Source organism: Stegodyphus dumicola, chromosome 9 (genome assembly GCF_044657685.1).
Source record: "Stegodyphus dumicola isolate Sdum_Otavi_A_Nest chromosome 9, ASM4465768v1".
Lineage (NCBI taxonomy): Eukaryota > Metazoa > Arthropoda > Arachnida > Araneae > Eresidae > Stegodyphus > Stegodyphus dumicola.
Genome location: NC_140776.1, coordinates 184,160,544 through 184,175,032, shown reverse-complemented (window position 1 = coordinate 184,175,032; position 14,489 = coordinate 184,160,544). Strand labels below are relative to the sequence as shown.

At 34.7% G+C, this 14,489-nt stretch overlaps 1 protein-coding gene across 1 annotated transcript in view; it reads right to left on the bottom strand.

Moving 5' to 3' along the window:
• The window catches only part of LOC118199656 (uncharacterized), a 430,613-nt gene that overhangs the window by 123,918 nt on the left and 292,206 nt on the right, over positions 1–14,489 (bottom strand). Inside the window, exon 5 of the mRNA XM_085824456.1 lies at positions 10,425–10,534. Within this exon, the coding sequence (XP_085680582.1) occupies positions 10,425–10,534 (110 nt within the window). The remainder of the gene's footprint in view (positions 1–10,424; positions 10,535–14,489) is intronic.

The window sequence follows — 14,489 nt, the reverse complement described above, 5'->3', positions numbered from 1 at the left end:
AAACAAGGAAAAATATATATATATAAATCCATTCAAACGTATGCGGCTTTATTTTTTTTTTAACTGTATGTAGTACAAGTGCAAAGAAAATAAAGCTAAAATAAAAAATATAAAAAACGGAGGTGGGACTAACAGGAGTGAGTGTAAAAGCAGACTGGCAGACTCCGAGCTCAACCGTAAAAAAACTTAACAAACCCTTTTGAGCAATCATTAATATCTGAAAGATTTCAGATTTCATTTTATAAGAAAAATATAAAAAATACGTAAAGATAAATTATAATTTAAATTAGCAACGTAAATTAATTTCCCCTCTGTATTCTATTTGCATTGCGTCATTTCGAGATTAATCCATGTTATATGACTCTTACATAATTCTCATAATGTAAATGAAACTAAAATTCAAACAGCCAATAATAATTTTACAGCAGTACTAATTATCCAATTAATAAGCATTGAGGACTAAAACTAACTCTCTGAATTAAGATTTCACCCTGAATACAGAGGCTGTTCGCACATTTTTTAGACGATTTTGGTAAGCGGTAATAAAAAATCGTTTGCTGCAAAAGAAGTAATTGCAATTGTACTATGTTTTTAAAAGTCAAAATTATCGTCTGTGGCTTGAAAGTTTTGTTTTTGTGTAAAATGGCGAATTTAACAAAGCAGTGGTTCGAAGGCTACATTTATGCTCTTTCCGAAGGGAAATATGCATACTCCGTTATCCAAAAACGATGTGAGAGTCATGGTTTGAGGATATCTAAAACGTCGATAGGTAATATCATCAACAAGAAAGGAAAAAACGTCAAATTGGAGCCTCAAGTGGGACAAAAATTCCAGACATGTATCCAAGGAAAAAACGGACATCTTCGATTATTGCAAAGGTACGTTGTTTAATGTTAAAAGAAAATCCCCTTAGTCAAAGGACAGTTGGAAAATCATTAAAATGCTCGGTGTCCACTGTAAACAAAATGATAAACGTTGATTTAAATCTTAAGAAAGCGAAAAAACGCAATGTGCATCGTCTTCTTCCAAAGCATATCGCTCAACGCAGGACACGCTGCAGAATTCTATACGAGAAACACTTATCCAAAGAAAAATGGAAAACAATTGTCACACTAGATGAAGCATGGGTGTATTTAAAGGATTGTAACAAAAAAAGATCCATTTATTATCATAAAAGGGGAGAAAAAAATTAAGTACATGGTTCAAAGAATCGAAAGAAAGTTTTTCTAAGGGATTCATGATTGTTGCTGGTTTTTCTTATATACTATCAGGAACATATTTTATCTCCAATTTTTCTGAATGAAATACCATCGCTTTACCCACAGTGCCATCCATCTGTGAGACTCCATCAGGACAAAGCTAGCAGTCACACATCAAAATCCACTGTAAATTTCCGAAAAGAAATGGAACAAAAAACTGGTATCAAGGCCATACCCTTCACTGATATCCCTACTAAAGCTCCCGATGTGTCACCAATGGATTTTTGTGCTTTCGGACTTTTAAAAACTGCATTATCCAAACGTTGTCCCCAAACCCTAACAGGACTCTGGAAAGCTGTTCGGGAGGAATGGGATAGAATACCTCTTCTGCCACTTCAAAAGGCATTATTATCCTGGAAACTGCGGTGTCGAAAGATAGTTCAGAATAAGGGATGTCAAACAGAACATTTAAAACACAAGAATTTTATGTAATTTAGTTTTGTGAATACAATATACATCGTCTAAAAAATGTGTGAACAGCCTCTGTATAACACACTTGCTCGCTACTTTTCGGCCTGGCTGGACTGCTCTTTGCTGCTTCCTTCTTGCTAAAAGAAAGTTATCAAAAATGTAAACCTCTCGAAATAGACACAACTAATGTGTCTTTTAACATTTTGTCTGTTACCTTTATTTATTAAATATCACGTTCTTCGCACTTGAACCATAAAATTCACTTCAAGAGCAATATTGCAAAATAGTTTTAAATTGAGCATATCTATAGAATTTCCGATACAGAGTCTCGCACGTTGGAGATAAAAATGTTTTTTTCTGTACAACGTTGCCATGGCTCGCTTTGAAATGCTTGAGTTTGTTAATCCAAAATTCGTTAAAGATTTACAAAATACGAAATCGATAATAAAACAAATTCCAAATTTGGGCATCCACATGCCCATATTCGCAGTAGGATGACGTCATTCAAAATTCGATTGTTCTATGTACCGTTGTTTTATCACAATACGAGAAATATACATACATTTATGCAGATTTTTCATTATTTAATTTCTTCAAATATAATGCAGGAGTCTAACATTCGGTGGCAACAGTTTGAAAAGTGAAACGCGCATTTATAGTGAACCAACGCAAAATCGCAAAACGAAAACAGTAGTCCTTCAGGGACAAAGCCCCTTTGGACTAAAAATAAAAAATGCGTACATAAATTATAACGAAGTTTAATTTTACTTAGCTCGGAGAGAACGGTTAAGCGATCCGGATAACCGAAGACTAGAAAGTTGGATTTCTAATGCATTTTAAATTGCGAATAACATTCGTTACAGAAGAGAGCACTGTGTACATGAGATAAGGGCTCATCGCGTGCTCTGTCATAATTAATTACAACCAAGCGAGTACAGGCAATTTTGGTTATGTTTTGTAGAAGGAGAAAAGAAAAAAAAAATAATAATAAAGCGTTTTGGATTGAAAACTTTACTCTAGTTTCTTAAACATTTTGGTATAAATTATGTTGCGTGCGTGTTATCTTTTCATCGATTTGATAATTCAGTTTTTGATGGAATTGTGCTACGTTACCTATAAGTAAATGCATTTTAAAAATAATATTCACTATTTTAGCAGATCATTTTACATGCTTCACTCAGACGAAAATTAATACTTCGGGGAATACAACTAAGTGTAAAAGATTCGAAAAATATGGGAGAAATTATGCCTAGATCTATCCGTAATGCACAGCTGTTTTCCAAATTAATGTGAACTAAATTATAACTAAAATGCACTAAATTTGGACTCTATTCTTTAGTCATAGATTCCTCTCCCCAAACGTTTACACAGAAACTCGAAATTCAAAATGCAAGATATCAGGAATTGAACAAATGCAATACATTGCACTAAATATTAAGATTTTTCAATATATAAAGTTATAATTATGTACAAGCGGCCTTTTTTTTTAAGCCCTAAGGGGCGTTAGAGCCAAACGGCTATTAGTCCCAAAACGGCATTTTGCGTCGTTTCACTTTCTACGTTGGTTCACTTTTCAAACTTTTGCCATCAAATATTATTGCCATGTATTATATTTAAAGAAACTAAACAATGAAGTGTATGTGTATTTGAATTTTAATTATGGCAGAGCACACTAGGACTATCTGCCTAAGGGGAGGGATGCGTTCGTGGAGGACTGAAAGGGAAACTGGCTCGTATACAGGTTACACACGGGGAAAACCACGAAAACGCCCATGCAGCCAGACCGTTCGCGGGATTCGAACCTCAGACCGAACTACCAGTGTTCAGCGACTTTACTGTTCGGCCGCTGGTGGGCAAACTGCACTGGATACGTTGCTTTTAAACACAATTCAAATAGTATATTCCCATTGGAATTGATTAGAAATTGATTTTGATTGAAATTTCTAATCAATGTCAAACTAAAAATTTTTGAATATTTTGATTTTCATCAGCATGTATTGTAACACTTTGCAATTTTCCGACATTGCTGATAATTGTTTAGCGAAGCGCTGAATATGCGATTACGTACTCCCAGTGGTACGCGTACCCACAGTTTGGAAACCGCTGCAGTAGAGGATGAAGGCATATTATTACTGGGTTGGCAAGAAAGCAATTTCGGTTTGCACAAATAGATAGCGTTTTGTTCGTTTTGTTATTCTTCTGTCAAGTTTATAATTATTTTTTCCTTTGAGATTTGGCAGCTGACACTTTTAGGTTACTTACTGAAACAAATTCCGTGCATTTTTGTTTACAACTACTAGATGACAGTCACTTTTAACACGGGTTGGAGGGGGGAAAGAATTTTCAACACATTTGACTTTTTTCACAATGGCAAAAAATCTGATGTGTACACCACATGACTTCCTTGTACGGAATACTAAATTACACGCACTTTTTCTTGCATTTCATTTAAACTTATTGGATTGAATTAAATCTACTTCGCCGACAGCGCATAAACCACAATAGAATAAATGCATTCTTTAAAATTCACTCTAGAATTTCTTTACCATAGCGACACTCTGGCACTAGGTTCACTTAACAGTGTTATATTTCGTTCATATTATAACTCAGAATGCACAAAATTTATATCATTTAAAGAATTATCTAATCGTTGCCACACATAATTAAAGATAAAGTTCTAACTTTAACGATGTATAAAAGAAATTAAGCAAACAAAACAAAAAAGAAACAGTTTTTCACAGACGATTGAGTATTTCTCATTCAATTAATTCAGTTCTCACTTCGCGACAAGGAAAAATACATAAAAACTTAAAATATCTGTATTAAAAATTAAGTAAATCTTAAACACTTATTTCCTCGAAAAAATTCCAGAAAGGATTAAGCATGATTTAATTGGCAATAATAAATGAAGGCGTTATCTTTGTTGTTGCGAAGCTACGTTCCTCTATATTGGCAACAAATCCACTACTCTGCTGTTCAAATGTAAACAAGCAATGGCCGCCATCAAAAAAATGATTAGGCTTAGCGGCACTTAAACAACTTTAAAATTGTTGATAATTCTAAAAATACTGCATACAGATTTACTAAAGGCATAAAAACCTTAACCGGGAGATAAGAACAACATAATTCAATCATTTTTAAAGCAAAAAAATGTACAATTTACAAACATATAAGAGTAAAGAAACTGAGATCACTGAGCCGGGTAACAAAGTGCATATATATATAAATATATTTATATACGGTTGGTGCGGCCGATAGCAACCAAAATACGAGGTGCACATCTACATGTTATGGTAGTCCTATATACAAAACTTCAACGTTCTGAGGCTACTCGATTTTTGAGATTGCGAGATACGTACGTACGTAGATACGTTAGTACAGACGCCACGAAAAATTGTCTTCAGAATTCATTTTAAAGCAGTTTAATAATTTTTTTGGAGGAAAAGAGTCTTTTATTCTGTCCTTACGTACAGATATCACGCAAAATCATCGTTACATTGCATTCGAAAGCGGTCAAAATGAATATTTTCGTCGAAAAATGCTGCCTGAAACTTTTCGCGATTACAATACTTCCTTTTTACTTCGTACAAGGAAGTAAAAAGTGGCGCAGACTTACAAAGAGATATGTGAAGTTTATGGTGTTGTGTCAGAATTAGTTTAAAGAATGTCATTCTGGAGATGTTTCACTTGAAGTTGCCCAACGTTCTAGTCGACTTTACGTTTGATGATGACAAAATTAAATCCATAATTGATCGAATCGTCATATAACTGTGCGAGAGACTGCAAAAAGGTTAAATGTATCATCCACAACAACTGAATACCACATTCAGATGTCTTGGACCCATTAAAGAAGCTCGATATTTGGGTTCTGCAAGACTTGAAAGACATTGACTTAACACAGCGAATCAATACTTGTGGCGACCCTTTTTTGAAACGAATAATCAAGGGTGATGAAAAATGGATCGTCTACAATAACATTAATCGAAAAAGATAATGGTCCAAGCATGATGAATCAACATAAATCATATCGAAAGCTAAATTGCAACAGGAAAGATCATGCTGCTAATATGATGGGATTGCAAAGGTGTTGGGTATTTTGTGCTGCTTCCAAGCAAACAAACGATCAACTCAAATGTGTACTGCCAACAACTTATGAAATCGGATGAAGCAATCAGACAGAAAATGACAGAATTGGCAAATCCGCAGGTTTCGTGTTCCAGCAAGGCAAGGCGTCACACACATCTTTAGCAAAACGTATGAAATTACTGGAGCTTGTTGCTGAAGTGATGTAGCCCCCCTCCCGCATATAGCACCATCTGATCATCATTTATTTCAAAGTTTACAAAACGTTTTAAATGGCAGAAATTTCAGTAATAACGATAACCTCAAATCTCACTTGGTTGAGCTTTTTGCTGATAAAGACCAAAAGTTCTAAGAGATAAAGTTACCAGAGAGATGATAAAAGGTCATCGAAAGAATGGAACATATTTGACTGATTAAATTCATGTTTTGTATACAGAAAACTTGAGTTTTATTTCACACTAAAGGACAGAAATTACGTTCTTACCAACCCGACTGATATCGCAGATTGATCTTATATAGCGGTATAAATACCTGAACATAATTTTTTGAGTACTACTTTTACTATCGAAAACTTTATAGCGGTTTCCCCCCCCCCTCAGGACACATTTTTTTCCGAGCGTGGTGCAACCTAGCTCAAAAATGAAATGACAGATTCACTTAAAATTCCACACAGGTATTCTTTAAATTGCTGGCCTCTTAAACCTAAAATAGTGTCAAAATTCAATAATAAATATTGTTTATAAGAAACTGTTTGTGCAAAAGCTGTTTGTGTGGATGTGTGTTTTTTCCTTTGTGTTTTTTAAATTTAAATTGAAGATCTGTGCAAGATCATACTCTGAATGAAAAATTTTAGGATTTTTGATTTCAGATAATTAAAACGCCTCCCCCCCCCGAAAAAAAAAAAGAATCGGTTTCCAGCAGCTGTGGCGCCGCTATTTTAAATTTTCATCGGGCACAATTTTTTTAGCATTTATTGTCAATACTATTACTTTCTTCCCCTAAATAATAAAGCATTTCATTTTTAATAGATGAATTCGTAAAAAAAAAAAAAAAAAGAAAAGAAAAACCGCCTGTTTACTTGATCCGCCAGCCTTAAATTTGGCGAATCAATTTTTTAAACACTTTTCTATGCCCCTCTCTCCATAGGCGCCGAAAACGTATTTCCAGCAATATAAGTAAGCGAATTTGTTTTCCCGTCACGTTTTCCCCCCAACACACATTAGACACAGTCAACATAACATGTTTTTAGTAAAAAAACATACAGTCTAGCCCTCATTTTGGTAAATCAGTATGGCACATTTTTTATCGTCAAAGTAAATAATTAAATTATTTTATATAAAATTACACTTTCAACCCAACTCTACTGAAATAAATTAATGAAATTTTCTTTTAATACCTAAACGTTTATGCTGTCTTAAAACTAAACATATAATTTCGTTTTCATTTTTAATATGATTAGAGTTAAATAACTCAATTATATTTTGTCTGCTTATAAAATAATCGACAAAAATATATTCACGTATATTTTTAATCATTAATGTTTGTACATCACATTTTCAACATGCAAGAAATAATTTGTTAGCCATATGAACCAGCGAAATAAGGGATGCGACCACCTTTAGTTTCAATACAAGCTTTGCAAGTTGTGACCAACGACCTCATATAACAGGTACATATCTCGACTATTATATATCTCGTTGATTGTGACTAGAGCTGTGCACATTGAATTTAAGGTGCACACTGAAGAGGGAGCCCGGTTTCGATTCCGGCATGGGACCCACACTTTGTCCCGAATGGCGACTGGAACACTTGACGTTTCGAATATCAAAGACTTCTTCATTAGCAGTTTCTAAACAAATTAACCTTGCTTTGGTGCGAAAAAATTTTAACGACTACACTTTTTTTATATTTTAATGAAACACATCAACAAGATACATCACATTAACACAGCAACAATGCACCGGCGCTACCACTGTTAGACAACGTAAGTACATAGAATATTCTCTTTTGGCGCAACAGTACCCTCTTGCGAAGAAAAGATGCAACACAAGTAAATAAGGCACTCATCCACAAGATATCCCGCGAACATAGAAATGCGTTGCCATCAACAAGAATAAATGCTCGCTCAATAGGGAGTCAAGAGCTTCATTCCAATACATTTTAGCCGTCCTAATACCAGTAAAAACGGCCTTGCCTGTGCGACAGTTCATAGAAAAACCAGGCCACAGCATTACACTGCCAGGTCTGAAACGCGGTGTTCAATATTACACAAGGCGGGCTGTTAAATACGTTGTTTTGTTCAATTTCCTTACCTTCTCCAGATTCTCACAAACTTTAGCTTCCAAAGCAAAGCTTGACTGATCCATGAACATCATGATATACTATTCAACTGTCTTTCAATTCACTTGCTGATGCATGCACTTCAATCTGCTCCTCTGATTTTGCCGCACTGTAGGACATAAATTCGTGGTAGCTGGGTACAGACCTTTTTTTTTTTAAATATTGTCAGGACTCGTGTTCCTCTTGATTTGCGTTGGAAACATGAATGATCCTGAATAGGAACAGGGAGCTTACTCAAGCTATATTCAAGAAGGTGTGAAGTAGACAACACAAGCAGGAAGGGTATACGAAACCCTTTATTTTCAATCTTTTTGCAGCTGATCTACCCATACTTTTACCTGTACCTGTACCAGTTGCTTCAAACTTAAATAAATCGGTCAATGTGGAGGAGAGAACCGCGAACGCATATAAGCGTTAAGTAAGAAGTTTCTTTTATCATGCCTATGAAACAGTTCAAGATCATTAATATGTCGGAATAAAAGGATGATCCGTAGCATAGCAGCGGCGACAGACAAAGCAGCGCTCAGAGGTTTAATAACAGCAGTGCCATCGACAACCAGAATGATATCTTACAGCATTTAGTGCGAGTTCTAAATTCTGCCGCCCGGTTTCTTCCCCAGTTTGAAAAGTTTTGCGCCCCTGAATTCTGCCGCCTGCTGCGACTGCATTTATTGCACAGGCCCTGTATAAGAATTAGGAATTTATGCTCGCTTTCCAGGTTTATGTATAAGAACTACAACCGCCGGTTTCCACTTGTACAAGAAGCACTGCAATTTCAGCATACAGTTGATGATTTTTGCAACTTTTAGCCCCTTGACACACAAATAAGAGATGGGGGACATAAAAAACATGATATTTGTTGAGAGGGGAAAAGCACACAAAACAGAATCAAGGCACGACTGCAGCAGTTAAGGAACCTAATAATATACTGCGCGGCATGCGCCGAAAGAAGTTCTTGCCGTCTCGGAGACTTCAAAATCTTACAATGGCACAAGAAATGAATAACGTCTCCCACACGCCATTGTACACCTCAAGGAAGTCCCCTCCCGGGGGTTGAGTCAGGCGAACGCCTGGGAAGTACTGGTTAGGATCTGTACCTAGGCAGTCTCAACCACGGGAGTATAAAATCAGACTTCACAGAAGGCTTGAGGGCTCTCGGGACAGAGTAAGGCTCGGCAGGGGCCGTACTGGTACTGCCTTGTCTGCCCTTGCTCTGTGGGGTCGCTACATGGTTGATTGTTTTTGGTGTATGATGGCATCTAATCTGAATGGCAAAGTAGCCGGGGCGGAGCCGTCTCGCACTATGAGTTGTCAAGGGAGTCCCCCCCGGGGGTTGATTCAGGCGAACGCCTGGGAAGTACTGGTTAGGATCTGTACATAGGCAATCTCAACCACAGGGGTATAATAACAGACTTCACAGAAGGCCTGAGGGCTCTCGGGACAGAGTAAGACTCGGCAGGGACCGTACTGGTACTGCCTTGTCTGCCCTTGCTCTGTGGGGTCGCAACATGGTTGATTGTTCAAGGGCGGGGCGGCACTTAATTCCGATAGGCGCCTATTAGGCCGCATTAGGACGGAAGCGGTCTCATTCCATCAGCGTTGTATGTCAAGGGATTAATAGCATGGTGTGACACATTTCTCTAATCATTTTATTGCTAATTTTGTCGAATCAAAGACTTTTCTTGATCTTTCGTTTCTCGATATATTCAATAACCTTCCGAGCGTTTGACTGTGGGTATATTGTTCTTATGCATTTGTAAGAAGTATTGCGAAATTGTACAGCTAACTGAGCGTTTTTGTGTCTGGGTTTCACATGTTGTTATTACAAAAGTGAGATGCATAGTTGTACAGACTCTCACAGACTGCGGGTAAGTCGTTCTCCGTCGTCACTCATTTGTTTGTTTATACTCAGAACGGAGATACTTCACATAAAGGCGTTCTGGATTTTCGAATGCGCGAACATTCGGCTGTGGGTTTGAAAGTTTTAAAGCAATACCGTCTGTATAAAGAAACAAGCTGTTGCTAGTTTCAGAGTAAAAAAAAATGGAGAAAATTCAGCAAGCATTTCAGCGAAGTTCACAGTTCAAAATTAGCCATGAGCTTGTAATCTTTTAACTCACTTTTGAACACTTATACGAGAAAAAATGAAACTCAATACGAGTGGAACATTTTTTACCTGGTTAGAAATTCTTTCTTTCACAAACTATCGCTACATGAAAAGCTTCATTCTTTTTTAATAAATTTGTACAATAACGAGGATTTGCGATCACTTTCTACACTGAAGCTTTTGATGATTCAAACATTTAAATAATATTTTCCAATCATACAAACCTGATGTATATGTGATATGACCTCCGTATGGGTACAGTTGTCCAGTGATCGTCCATTCACCTCTAAAATTTCGTCCCCTACTTCCAGATCAGCCCGGTCCGCCGGCGAACCTGAAAAAAAGACAGAAAATTATGACTTAACAGGGAAATAAAAGTATAAAACAACTAAAAAAGTTATTTAAATACTGGAAACAACATGAAGTATGTTCGATAGATTTCTGAATTTGTTTATTGGAGAAAGACAGACCACAATCAAATAAATATTTACATTTTATTTAATATAACATAGTCATTTCCAAAGGACTTCGGTTCACAGGACTGGCTTTTGCCGGCGAAATCTTTCCAGGTTAGTGGACAGTTTATAAGGATTCATTGAATCCTCCGTAATCTGCTTCCCTTCCGTATGCCTGCGTGGTGTAAGTGGAATCACAAGAACCATAATCAGAAGAACTTCGATTTAGAGAGCATTTTAGTAGCTTCAGTTTGACAGTTTAGTGCAGAAGGATTATTAACACAAAATAGGCTTCTGAAGGACGAATGATGAACTCCATAATTTAGAAAGACATAATGCACAACCTTCTGAAGAGAATTCAACACGATAGGCCTGATATAAAGCTTAATCGAATTCTGTTAAACAACAATGCACCATCATATTTCCATTTTCGTTGAGCAGTTTCCAGCAAAGAAAAACGTAATTCTTAAACGATCTTCCTTATTCATCAGATTTAGCACCTGTGGGCTATTTTCTATTCTCAACATTTTAGGAGTTCCAAGAACGAATAAAGCAGCCAATCATTGTATAAACTTACACGGATAGTTTACTGAAATTTTAAAATGGTAATTCTTCAAATTACGATTTTGCACGAATTTAATCTTAAAACCCTGTTAAAAGTAATAAAATTAGCGATTTTTTTAAAGGAGATATTTCCATCTAAAAACCGAATAAAAATATTATAACTCCAATTTAAAAATATAATGCATTAAATAATACCAAGCAAATCCTAAAAAATCACCCAAGCCTATTTCCCTTTCTGTTTCTTCGGCCCTGCTTCAAATAAAAAAGAAAAAAATATATATATAACTCCAAACTACTTAAATTAAAAACTTTAAAACCAAGCTCACAAAATTTTTATTTTAAACTTTTTACTTTAAGGAAATATGTTCACTATAAAATAAATTAATTAAATTAAAATCTAAAACTCTTCAGAAAAGATCAGAAATTTAAGAAATATTTTTTATATAAACGCTGTTCTAATAAAGCGTGAGAAAACAATGTAAATACAGTCCAGGTTAATGTCATTAAACATATAGTATTTCAATAAACACAATTTCATCACAACTCAAAATGTATACATGCAATCTTTTCACGAAAAGTTTTCTCAATGAACGCTAGTAATCAATAGACAATAGCCTTCAAAAAGGACCTTCCATAGCAATCGTGCTGCCATCTATGAGTAAGACTTCAAACTAAACAAAATGTTCTCGCTCAGATCTTCCACGATTTTCACGCTACTATTTTTTCTTCAGAAATCCCCAATTAATACACCAGCGTAGGAACGGCTTCCTTTTTTAAAACGTTTTCTTCCATCTGATACTATAACAAACAAAACTAAACGGGGCGTTCGTTAAGTTATATCAATAAAAGAACAGAAAAACATAGAATGAGTTACAGTACGCCTTCTATGCTTTTTCTGCACTTGGAATCTTTTTTTATACTCAAATAACCGGTTTATTTAACTGTTCGCTAACAGTTCAACTTATCGAATAGCGCAAAAGGGGAGGGGGGGAAACGCCAATGTTAATGTGCCGAAGTGAGCCACTTATAAAAAATACGATCAATATTTTTATACATAAAATGTCCTACAAAACTACTGCATTTAAAGAAATAATTTTTATCGCAAATGCAAACCCAAATCTAACTTAAAAAAGCAATCTGAAGGCTTTCAGATTTTACATTACGCCCGAAGGGGCGTTTTTTTCACGTTTTGTGCGTTACCTTTATTTATTAAATATCATGTCATGTCACTTAAACATAAAATTCTTGCAACAGAAAATTGAGCGAAGGCATATCTGGAATTTTAAATCGATTTCTGAAAGAGATTATTAGTTTTACCCACTGTAATGATTTAGCATTTGATGCTTTATATAAATTTGGAATTTTATAGCTATTTAAGATAATAATGGCGAGCTGAAAATTATGTAAAATAAATTATAATGATTTTTTTGTCTCGTTTTTAATTATTTAATCTTTAACAATCAATGTTTTAGATTTCGTATGATTAATAAATTAAGAAAAAGTACGTGCGTACTCAAAAATATAATGCCTATTTCTATTGGTTTAAATTATCTCTTTTGAAACGATACTTCTCAATGCCTTTCAAAATTGGAAATTAATTATCATAATTTAAAGAAAGGTACTTAAAATTAAAAAACTTTTTCTGAATTCTCCCATAGAATAAATATTTCGGGATTTTGTAAACATAATCCAGTACGTGTTTTTTAGTGCATCATGCTTTATAGATATACGTTTCAGGGAACTCGCGAGGTCCACAAAAAGGCGGACAGAGAAAAGAATTTCTGAATTTGTATTAAGTTAATTCCTTAGATGGAAAATATATAATGAAATAAAATCGCCTAAATAATTTCAAATGAATCATCTTTGATGAAAATACTTAAATGCAAACACGTGAAACAGCTTCCTTTTCGAAACAAAATACTTAAGCGAAGGATAATTATCCGGTAGTAAATTAGTCTATAAAATATTACATATATAGGAAGATTACGGAATAACAGCTGTCTATATAAAAACTGAAACTGTGTAAGATTTTAGTCATGATATAAAAAAAATCACGTTTATTTCAAATATGTAAACAACCGAATTCGGATCCAAGCAAATATGGCATCCACATAGCGTATGTATCGATAATAAATATAGTGCAACTAATTGTAGCGACAATTTTTTAAAAGTGAATAGTATGTACTTAAAGAAAGCATAAAAAAACACTGGTGTTAAAGATAACCGAAAGTCAAATTTTCTACATCTCTTTATATATTATTTATATCCCTAAAAATATTTTTTATATCTAACCGACAGTCATATTTTCTATCACTCTCTCTTTATATATATATATATATATACTATATTTAATCGACAGTCATATTTTCTATATCTAACCGATTGTCATATTTTCTATATATATTTTTCAATATCTAATCGATAGCCATCTTTTTTATAAATGTTTGCTATATCTAATTGATAATCACATTTTCTATATCTAACCAATAGACATATTTTCTTTTTCTCAAAATTTATTTTCTATATCTAACCTATAGTCATATATATATATATAATTTATTTCCTAAACAGTATCAAGCAAGGTAGTAATTACAATTTTGAAAAACAAATTTTGGTCTAGAAAACATCTTGCGCAATATGCTGCAAAAAAAGTAAAATATAAAAAAATGTAGTAAGCTCGCCTAAAAGAAAAACTGAATAAAACCAAGAGCTGCTGCTCCAAAAGGTTCAACACGTTTTAAAAAATAATACATATGAAAATCAAACCATTAAACATGTAAAACATTAAAAAAACAGAATCAGATAAAAAGGTAAGCGGAAAACGGTAAATTAGGCCAACTCGACTTCCAAACTGGCTTTTCAAGGGAAATTTAATTTATTTGAACGTCGAATTAAGCTAACCCCATTACGCGTTTCGCCGAAACAGACAATTGAAACTTTATATATATATATAATGTAGTAAGCGTAGTAATTATAATTTTACTTATCAAGCAAGGTAGTAATTATAACTTTTAGACGAGCTTACTACAATTTATATATATATATATATATATATATATATATATATTCTATATCTAGCCGATACTCATATTTTCTGGGTAGCGCGTCGCGCAGCAGCAACTAAAGGTCCGAGGTTCGATCCCCAGGCTGGGCAAGTTTGACTCAGTCTTTCATCACTGGAGTGGGTCGATAAAATGAGTATCAAGTTCGCTTGGGGACTAAACAACGGGGCCTGCGACAAGCTGACCACTTGACCAGGCAAAGATGCAC